This window comes from Papaver somniferum, chromosome 3, assembly GCF_003573695.1.
Source record: "Papaver somniferum cultivar HN1 chromosome 3, ASM357369v1, whole genome shotgun sequence".
Lineage (NCBI taxonomy): Eukaryota > Viridiplantae > Streptophyta > Magnoliopsida > Ranunculales > Papaveraceae > Papaver > Papaver somniferum.
The window spans coordinates 142532651-142543324 of record NC_039360.1 but is presented as its reverse complement, the minus strand read 5'-3'; the positions used below and the strand labels follow the sequence as shown (position 1 = coordinate 142543324).

Genomic DNA, 10674 nt, shown 5'->3' with positions numbered 1-10674 from the left:
GAAGAAGAGAAAGAAAATGTGTAGCGTAGGTTTAGAAATTAGGTTTAAAAGTGTGTTATAGACGTGGTAGATCAAATTTATCTGATTTTAATCAACGGTCTATATTTATCGGTTCCCCAATGGTTTTTGGTTCGGTTTTCAGGTCAAACCAAAACCAAACCAGTAATGTCGGTTTTTCAACTTTTTTTACCAAACCAATCCAAATCTAAATGATTTGGTTCGGTTTCTTGCTTATTGGTCTGGTTCTGTCGGTTTCCAACGGTTAACCGACACCATGTTCAGCCCTACCCACGCGTCTTTCATTAGCCTTACTCTGATAAATTAGTTATTAGTAGGAAGTTTAGTAACTGACTTATCGTGCTTCATTTTAAACTTAACAATTCTGGTATTGTCGTGGAGAGGAGGCTTTCGCGTCGTACGTAGGCACAGTCGGGTCATCATTTATTGCTCTGGTTGTTGAACTGGTGCCAAGTGTTAAAATATCACACCATGTTAAAACAGTACACGAAAAGTGTATAGTTAAAGACTACATCCGCGGTTAATCCGCATCCGATCCGCGTCACCCGTTAATCCACGGGTAATTGGACCGGACACGGTTGGATTTTCCAAATCCGCAATTTTGACGGATTGGACACGGATAACCCCTAATCCGCATCCATCCGTTCCACACCCAAAGGAGAGTCCAAATCCAAACCATTAAGATCCATTTTCCTTTTAAGCCGTGGGTCCTACCCGAACACCTATTCATAACTTCTAGTGCAGAAAGTCTACTACAATCAGGCTCTCGTGCATTCTCACTTTCATTTTCATCTCCCTAGCTTCCTCAGGCTCTCGTGCATTCTCACTTTCATTTTCATCTCCCTAGCTTCCTCTGAAGATCGTCTCAAGCTTCTTCTCCTCGTACCCTGGCACAAATATGTTCATTATTTTGCAGAATTTGCGAGAAGGATGATGTAATAATGGTGGCGCATTTTACACATAAAGAAAGACAAGTATCCACACACATAAAAGCCATCGAATTTGCCCTTTTGCTTGTAAAAAAAAACAACTAAAATTTGCCTTTTTCCTTCGAGAAAAAAAAAAAGAAGCTATTGGACCTGGTGATGGAAAAGTAGAAAATGTTACATGGAACGATACTTGGCCAGTTGTACTACAGTTTACAGCAACCTCGTAGTATATCTAATATCGAACAGTATCCAACTACTATTACCGTTTGTAAAGTCAGGATGCAGCAAGTATGGCAGAAATAACATTTACACTTGCGTAATCTGAATATACAACACACATTCATATTGCAGTACATGGATAAACCTGACGACATTTCCCTAATATTATCTGGAGCACCAAAACCAGAAACGCCACTCTTTACAACAATGTTCTTCTACTTGCTGAATTTCTTTATTAAGAAAAGATGGATGCTATAGACACTACACTCTTCCCATCTCTGAATGTGCAGAAAATTGCCTGAACAGAGATTTCTGTTTCCTACCCGAATTCCAACTTCCAGAATATACCCTGTGCAGAAAGACAACAGATCATTACATAATAGGAGTTTGAGACAATAAACCAGTTTGATTGGATTACAAGGAAACACAATGCAAAAAAAAATATGAGTAGTATTTATTGATCAGGAAAAAGTAAAAAGAATGTGCAGTAAGCAGGACGATTGCATATTCCAGTGAACTGCAGGAGAACCCTTTTCAGTACTCAGATTCATTTTGTGTTATCCACATCTTTCACTGAACAATGAAATATATTGTACGCTCACTAACATAGTGCCTGCGGGTGACATTATTTGTAATCTGATGCATGATATTGTTTCTGGAACGACCCTCCTCTGTTTATGAGGTCTGCAATGGTATTGACAGGAGCACTCTTAAGTATAGATTTTGCTGAGTTCCCTTGTTACTTTGATCTTTTTTCTCTCTAGAGGTCAGGTTCTTGTTCCCAATAAGACGGCTCTAGAACAGATCGCTTCTTCCAAAGCTCCCGCAGCTCTTGTTCTTTTTTTGCTTTCTTTATACATGGTTTGTATGGTAAGAGAGTCTGTAAGTATAGAAAAAAAACCTCATACTTCCACTGTAACTAACTATCTAGTGTAGGCAAGGATAGCTAACTCGTCTAGTAGATCAGGATATTATTCTTAACTACATTCCACTGTTAATTATAAGAGTAAAGCTTTTCTGCTCCGGAATGGTGTATTTACCTCATGTTTGAGCACATTCAAATGGGTGCAGTGTTCCCTCAGCAAATTCGTGCATCCTAAAACGCTCCAGAAGTTCAAAGGGCCTGTTGGCGTAATATCAACATAAGTACAAGAACAGTTACCGCAATAAACCAATAAAAACATATATACTAAGTATTTACCAACTAGAGTCTCATTCTTTTGGAAACTCGTGTCATTATGTTCGTTAAGCTATTCGTCAAATATGTTCCAAACAGATGTATTGTAATAACCAGGGTCGGTCACTATGTGATAGGTTCTCATTACCATGCTTAACATAGTCCCCCAATCGGCAAGGGTGGAAACCCATTATTACCTAGTCCCTAGATCGGCAAAGATTGCACGACGCAAAGCACTCTTATCTATTTGAATGTAGGCCAAAAAGAAGTTTGTATAAAGAATCAAAATTGCAGGATGAAACACACGCTATGAATTTGGAAGTAGGCCGCAAAGAAATTTGAGACTGGTTACGCCCAGAGAGTAAGAAGTAAAGAACATTCAGTCTAAGCGAAAAGAAATGGACAGTACTAATAATTAATCCTTGACAGCACAAAAGTCTCAAAATCTTACAGGACATTACGGTTACGTGACAACTTATTTTGATTGGTCTCCATGGCACTTAGCACATCTCCCATCTCAGGTCCTACCGATACTCCTGCCACAATGGATGGAACTGGCGCTTCCGGCGTCCATATCTAAAACAAAATATACATTATAATAGACTCAACTTGATGATAACCAAGACTGCAACACTGATAGTCATTCTCCTGTTATTCTCACCTTGATTGTGTTGTCGATCCCGCTGGTAGCAATGGTACAATCAAATGGATGACACTGTACACAATTCACAACTAGGAGGGAACAGAAAGATTAAAGCATCTAACTTAGAAAGCAAACGCGGAGAGTAAGCAATCTGTATCAATAAAAAATATCAGATAGGAGATAGTTTCACCTGCTTCATCCCCAGAAAGCATTTTTACCAGTCTTCCTGTTCGCTTCTCCCAAATAAACCACCTCCCATCATCACTTCCGCTAGCAACATATTCCCCTATGTAAGGTATTTCACATTATGCTTCGAAATTTCTATAATGGCCATTTTTCCTCCATAGATAAACTATAATTATGTAAAACTTCAAACAAAAAGCACAAAAAAACTAGTAAACTCTTTGTCCATGGGCATCAAAAGGACACATGCAGAGTAAGGCGGAATATATTGATCAGCAAACACATCAGATTTGGGTTACAAGATATAATTTTTAAAAGTGCACACTCACAAAGAAATACAAAGAAATCCCAAAAAACCAGCGCTATCAATATAATACCTCTTTGACCAAGAAAACTGGCCTGCTTAATGTCCGTCCCTACGTTGCAATGTCCAACGTATCTTTGTTTCATATCAACAACTGTTTCAGGCTGGATTAAGAGGGAACATGCTTACGTGTTAAAACGAAAGAGAAATATTGCTGTTTACTTTAATCTAACCTCCCTGACTAAAAACGCATTGAAAGTTAAACAAGAATGATACAAAGAAATGAGAGTACATGACTGATTATTGTTCAGCAATTCAACAACCCACGAAACTATGAATGTTTTTTGTTCAACTTTAATAATTGGCAACAAGCATTATAACAACCTGATAAGATGTGTTATCATTTTGAGACGATGAGGATGAGGTGGATCCGCAGGAGCCATTTGTACAGCTACTTTCTCTAGCTGAGTCGCTTCTCCGGCGAAATCTAAAATTTATATGAGGACCAGAATGTGCAGCATTTGCTTCATCACCTGACACTGACGTTTCAAAATCTAGTTCAACTTCTGCTTCATAATCAGAATCCTCTCTGGATCTTACATCATCTACTGGTGCATCACTGTTCAGTACGTCAATCGCTGTCCGCATTCTTCCTGGTCGAGCTTCAGACTGTGATTGCCCATCGTTAGTGTTACTCTTCTCAGCTTCAGCTATCAAGCAAAACAAAGAAGACATACAATTTGAGGAGGAGGAGGAGGAGGAGGAGGAGGAGGAGCAACAAAAAAACGTTAGAAACCGGTGAAAACATGATGTATATGCTTCATCGAAAATTGCACATAATGAAAGGAATCCTCAAAGGGAAAACAAACAGACGTATTCTCTAATTTTCCTTCTTCCTACCACTTTCTCCAAGCAAGATGTGCTAATCAGTCTGGCTTTTTTAGTGCGACATACCAAAAGAATGGAACAGTAAAATAAGTCTTACCTGCGGCAAGATGTTCTTTAATACTGATCACTCTCTCTGCCACTTCCGTATTTGATGGAGCCAAAAGCTGTGCAGCTATAGCGTACTCCAGAGCCTCCTTATGTTTCCCTAACTGAAATGCAGTAATTGACATTCAGCATAGCAGTGCGAGAAAAGGAAAGAGATGAAATGTTCATGGCAGGATCTAACCTAGTTGAAATAAGGGGTAAAAAGAATATAGCCAAAGGTGATACAACTATGCCTTGACGTCCCTATGTAATTTATTATGCAAGTAGTCCTCAGAGTCATGAAAATAATTTTAAAAAATAAAAATAGAAAAAATAAACTACCAGTTCAGTCTATCCAATTACCTGCAAAAGAGCTTCCGACATATAGAAGTGTGCCTTAAATGACAAAGGATCAATGCTTCGAGCTTTGTTGCAATCTCTTACCGCCATATGGATATCATTTTTCCACTTCCTCTAGAGAAAAAATAAACTATTTATTACCATGGGTTACTGAACAGCAACTATAAATGAGTTTTACTAAAGTGAACATATTTATGAACGGGACCTTAAGGAGCAATGCTGCACGAGTACATAAGCACTCATGCCTCAGCTTTGGCCCGACAACAGAAGCATTCCCATCCAGTACTTCATTGCATGCTTCAATACCATAATAGTTTTTTGATTCTCTTAAGGATGCTTCAGCAATTTCAACTAACTCCTTGCATTTGCTAAGCTGTAACAACCAGGTTGAATTAGCAAAAAGTGTTAGCAGATGGACAATATGTATATATATATATATATATATATATATATATCAGGACAACCATAACAAACCATGTCAGAGGAATTCCTTCTTCTTCGTCGTATATCCTTCCCAAAGACTCGTGGTGCCGGCACTTCGGTCGTGGTTCTACTGGTTGTAGGGACCAGCTTATATTGCTCTGAAACATCATCCACGGAATACTTTGTGACAATTTCACCCCCTGAAAGCATAAAGATGAAAAAGTTGTCAACTGATCCAACACATTCGTATGTGTACTGGTCAGCATACATATCGCTGAGCAAATGGTTTAACAGTAATCTTATCCATGTAAAACACATAGTAGGTTCAAGTTTTGGACCATGCTAACATTAAGACAGAGCATTTGGATTTAAGAAGACACAAAATATTTACCCAGTAATCCTCTCTTTTTCTTTTTTTTTTTTACTTCTGGTGAATATATATATGCATTACCATTCAAGGTTCAACCCACTTTTCAGACCATGTACCAATCATTTGATTTTTAAAGATCCCATGGAAATAGCCCGAGAACAGTACCATGGAAGTATCAAAACATGCCATCAGAATGCTGACTAACTATTTTCAAGTATCACATAATTTTTGTATGGTTTTATCAAGTAAAGTAGTAAACTCAAGGTAACCAAGATATTTTTAGCGGTCATCTTCATACCATAGAACACATTAAAGACCCCCACCCCCCACCCCACCCCACCCCACCCCCAAGAATAACTCACCAAATACAACCTTTTAGACGTGGGAGTACAACACAAACAACAAAAACAATGCATCCTAAAATAGTCTCAGTTATGACTGCAAGAAAAAAACATTGATATTCAAGTTAATTGGAAGTACCAGTGTTCACATCCATTAGGTAAACATGCTCGCCACTATAGCTAAGAAGAACTTCTTCTCCAGTTGGGCTAAAAGTAACATGAGTCAGGTGTAAACTTGGAGTTCGCTGCAAAAATAAAATAAAAACACGTGATTGAGATATCTTGTATTTGTCTTTTAAGTATGTAACGGAAAATAATAGAATCCCACTCGGTGGAAACAAAGCAAATCATCGGAATTGTGCCTTTCCGGAGATCATTACATTATAGCTCTGACAAGTCACATCCTGGGGTTGGATGCATATAGATCTCAACAAGGAGAACACCCATTGATAGAATATACGGTAGAAAAAAATGTGATTAGCTGGGCGTGTCAGAAATTACTACAATGGCATTTCGAACCACTAAAGCTCAAAACATGGAATTTCCCATGGCTAATTGAAGATACCGCAAACTTATAAGTAATAATAAACTAACACGATCAGAAAGATGCATCGGACAGAAGTAATCAATGCACGGTGGGGGCTTCGTCATCGTCTGACAAGAACTAAGTGGTGGAAGCATCCTTCTATCATATAAACGAGCAAAAGCATCACTGCACAAAAAGTTCAAATTACATATGATCAGCTGATCTAAACAAAAGTATCAAATGGCTTATATTCTAAATTAGCATGAAAAGCACCTGCCACCAACAAGGAGTAAATGTGGGCGAGTGGTACTGATGTCACAAGATTTTAAGGACAGACATTGTTTAGGAGGATCAGCTAGTGATTTTTTCGCTCCACAACGCATATCAAGCTGTCATTGAAAACTAAACGTAAAGAACAAGGATCTTCAACGACAAAGTAAATAATGTAGAAAAAGAACCACATGTGCACCCAAAAAATGGGTATGCTGGTGGTTAAAAAGGGGCAGATCTCAAATGGTATTAAGCAAGTCATGGTCGATTACTCAAAATGGCAAGATTTTAACAGAAAATCTGTAATTCGAAAAAGATATAATCAATTACTCACTAGAACACTACGACATTCTTGGTGAGATGATCCATTTGGAGGGCAAGAAGTACCCTCCCTGAAGTCATGCTGCCGCAAAGTTCCATCTTCACTCGCGCTCCATACAACATTAGGGTTCCCAACTTCCACCTGCAAAATAACCAGTAGTTCCAGAAAACTTGTAACCAACATCACACACTATTACAGCTGCGCTACTTGAATATGTTCACTGCTAATCGTACTTATCTTTAGCGAAAGTTCAAGTCATAGAATAGAGTGTATTTATTGCAACTAGATCTTACAGCTAGCTTCTTCACTCTCCTTGAATGGCACTGAAACAACGCTGAAGGTTCTATTGCGCTCTCTCCAGGTTTTCCCGTAGTTAAGAGAGATAAGTTAAATTGGCGGACCTGAAAAGAAACCAGTCAATGTTTTCTACCACAACTCACCAAGTACATGGAAATGCACTTTGGTTTTGCATAATACTTGAAATTATTCCTCATCTGAAGATTACCTCTGCATCTCCTGCTCCAGACACCACAAGTTCATCACAAGTCTCAGGAACAAATTTTGCACAGAATATGTTTGCAGAATGTCCACTCTCTATACTATGCAAAAGCTTCCTGCTTGAATAACTCCAAATATTAATCTGCAACAAATTGTGCAAGCATTAGGGATCCATATAAAAGTGAAGCACAAAAATTCCTGGAGTGCGCGCAAAACCTTTGCATAATTTAAGAAGCATGAAACCTAGGGGGAAAAAAGTGTAAGAACATTCAACAGGGGTGAATGAAGATAGAGGTTAGAAGCATTATACTAGCGCATCATCTGATCCAGATACAAGGAGTGACCCGCTTGAGTTCCATGCCACACTGTTAACACAACCCTGATGACCCTGTTAAAAATGGCAGTTCAGCCTTAGATAACCATATTAGTTAATGAAAGAAAAATCCAATAGTCACATCCTTTGTGCCTGATTTCCTTACAGGGCATTTTTTTTTTAAAACAAGGTGCTTAGCAAATATTATTTTTATTTTACATGATCAATTACTGCAAAAAAAAAAAATAGAACAACAGAATATGTCATTTAAAAAATCTAGCTTGAATACTATTTCCTCTATAAAAGCTAAAACAGAAGTATCAACTAACCAATACTAACCAAATTAAACAGTAAAATTAAATAAAAATGAGGTTATTACTAGGATAGCGTACAGTGCAATTTCTCAGTAGTACTTTAACCATGTTTGGAGTATATAGTCAGACATACCTCCAACTCCCTCTCAAAGGAAAGCCTCCGGACCAAAGAGGAGTGCATTTGCAACCGGTAATCAATATCCTATACAACAAGAAAGTCATATAATTTAGCTCTCTTTCAGATTCTAAGACAATGTGAAACATAACCCTTCATGTAGTTCAACATTATATAAGAAAAGAAGTCATTTGCAGCGCAAAAATCACGGCAATGCAAACATATCGCAAAGACTTCATCAAACTCATGATAAAAGTTTAGTGCTTGTTTCAGGTTTAAAAGACATTAAAAGTATGGACGAGGTAAGAACTTATTTCTTTACAAAATTCAGATTTCTGGGGGTGAATGTTTAATATTTTTCTACTCATTTAGTGTTAGGAAATCTCCTGAACTTGCTTATCACATTATCAAATAGGTAGTGTCAATTAAATACTTGATTGTCACTTATACTTGAGTCCAATAATAATAACTAGTACTTGAAAAACACAATGATATTTTCCGTAACTAAAACATGATTTTTGGTAACAAATCATATGCAAGTTAATCAAAGAAATTGAAACAGCATATAGAAAACAAATTGGAAAAGATGAACAAGATAGGGTAAAAAAAAATGAAACGTTTCTTACATTACGAATTTCAACGTTTCTACTATCAATGAAATCAATGATATTTCCATCTGAGAAATTTGTCATCAGTGTTGATGGAGCTCGAGACATTAAACCAGAATAAATACAAGACCCTAATTTTATTATCTCTCTTTCTCGACTTTTTCAGAGCATGATTTGGATCAGCTCAGGGAGGGTAGATGAACTTTAGAAATCCCTTTTCTTTTTTATGTTTGTTGTCGTAAAATAATGAGAGAGAAAGAAAAACCTAAGAAGTCGGTCTGAAAATGAGTTTTCAGCTCATGACTCGTGTTATCTCCGTGCTTTTCCAGAGCTGTCGTACCTACACGCAAGCACTATGGGAGGGGTTCCTACCCCTTTTCCCCACGAGCCAGATAAATGGCAAGTTTTGTGCGTAAAAAGAAAACCGCGGATCCCCCATCTAGATTAGGGCAGTGTGTGAAAGTTCTTTTTTCGTTTTTGTGGGATCCTTGGCTCCACCTCAATTTTGTATCACTATTTCTTCAGTTTCCGATTGCCAGCGCAGCAACAAATAAGCTTACATCCTAATTGGTTAGTTGGAAACAAAAACATAACTTATTTGCATCTCGATGGTTGGGGTTCAACGTTTCTTCTTGAAATCTTTATAATATATTTTTCCAAAAAATAATCTGTTATTGTTGTTGTGCACGGACAACATGGTTAATATTATTCATCGTAACAAAAACATAATTCTTGCAAATGAATTCATCTTCAGCTAAGGTAAATCTACTGACACATTGAATATGTAGAGTGAAATAATGAAAATTGGAGCGAAAGAATGAAAATTGGAGTGTAGGTGTGAGTTGAAATGAAATTGGAATTTGGTATTTATAGGATGATGAATTTAGGACCGCTAGATGGGATATACTGGGCGGTCGAGTCTTTACCGTTGGCGGTCGATACTCCACTACTCGGTTGAATTTCTACCGAGCGGTCGATACTCCACGGCTCGGTTGAGACTCGACCTCACCAGGCCAGTTTGCTGGTTTGCCAGCTCTATAGTGGGTGCAAAATCGGCAACTTGGCAGTTTTCTATGCCCATAGGAACCGTCCTAAGGGCCCCAAGCTTTTGGTTTTGAGTGCTCCTATAAATGCAAATATTATATACGTTGTTGATGGTGGATTTTCGACAAAGGCTAAAATCGTAAAAGATCTTGCATGTTTCTGACACGGCTTCAGACACGTATGTGAAACTCATATTTTAGGATTCATGAAAGCTCATTTCATAATCTCTGAATGAGCGTACACCCTCTTAGAGCTCTATATGAATATGTTATTCGTAAAGCCTCTCAACTGAGCTTTTCGACACTTCGCATATTTCATCAACACTTCTACATAGTATCAAATTGATTGGACGTCTCCTAAACATATTACATGCTAGTATAGAGCGTTAACGTCTTCATGATTCCACACGGTTACCTGACTATGTAGAATGCATATGTATAGAATCTCGTAATGATTGGACGACTCCTAGACATATTGCATGCTAGTATAGAGCGCTAACGTCGTCAGGATGCCACACTGTTCTCTGACTATGCATAATCAATATTCAGAACGAGTATGATGCCTCTATCATCTCATACCTCGATTCTCGAATAAACATAATGCTCCTAGACATATTGCATGCTAGTATAAAGCAATTCACAAACTAAATTCTAGCCCAACGTTCATCGACTGAATTCTTAGAAAAATAATATATTTTTATCTCATTATTACTCCGTTTTATGGCT

At 37.8% G+C, this 10674-nt stretch overlaps 1 protein-coding gene across 2 annotated transcripts; it reads right to left on the bottom strand.

The window, feature by feature from the left end:
- Positions 1 to 1101: 1101 nt before the first annotated feature.
- On the bottom strand, positions 1102 to 9233 carry LOC113357566 (WD and tetratricopeptide repeats protein 1-like). 2 transcript variants are annotated; one of them, XR_003363700.1, is made up of 21 exons: positions 8924 to 9233; positions 8316 to 8384; positions 7866 to 7943; positions 7563 to 7697; positions 7351 to 7458; positions 7070 to 7198; positions 6739 to 6854; positions 6534 to 6651; positions 6079 to 6184; positions 5280 to 5428; positions 5011 to 5178; positions 4809 to 4919; positions 4459 to 4570; positions 3858 to 4183; positions 3547 to 3637; positions 3177 to 3272; positions 3005 to 3075; positions 2795 to 2919; positions 2207 to 2289; positions 1773 to 2046; positions 1102 to 1515 (listed from the first exon to the last, which is right to left on the bottom strand). XR_003363700.1 is itself a non-coding variant. In XM_026601004.1 (20 exons), the coding sequence occupies exons 1-19, from the start codon at positions 9011 to 9013 to the stop codon at positions 2208 to 2210; spliced, it is 2280 nt and encodes a 759-aa protein (XP_026456789.1). In that variant the 5' UTR covers positions 9014 to 9232; the 3' UTR covers positions 1102 to 1515; position 2207. The 2 variants fall into 2 exon arrangements, 1 of the variants encoding a protein (XP_026456789.1); XM_026601004.1 differs by lacking the exon at positions 1773 to 2046 and having other exon boundaries at positions 8924 to 9232.
- Positions 9234 to 10674: the final 1441 nt, after the last annotated feature.

Coding starts and splice junctions, on each gene's coding strand:
- LOC113357566 (XM_026601004.1), bottom strand. CDS start 9,013: ATGTCTCGAGCTCCATCAACACTGATGACAAATTTCTCAGATGGAAAT. Junction 7,199..7,350: donor GGAGAGTGAAGAAGCTAGCT/GTAAGATCTAGT, acceptor GTTATTTTGCAG/GTGGAAGTTGGGAACCCTAA. Junction 3,638..3,857: donor ATGATAACACATCTTATCAG/GTTGTTATAATG, acceptor CTCTTAATCCAG/CCTGAAACAGTTGTTGATAT.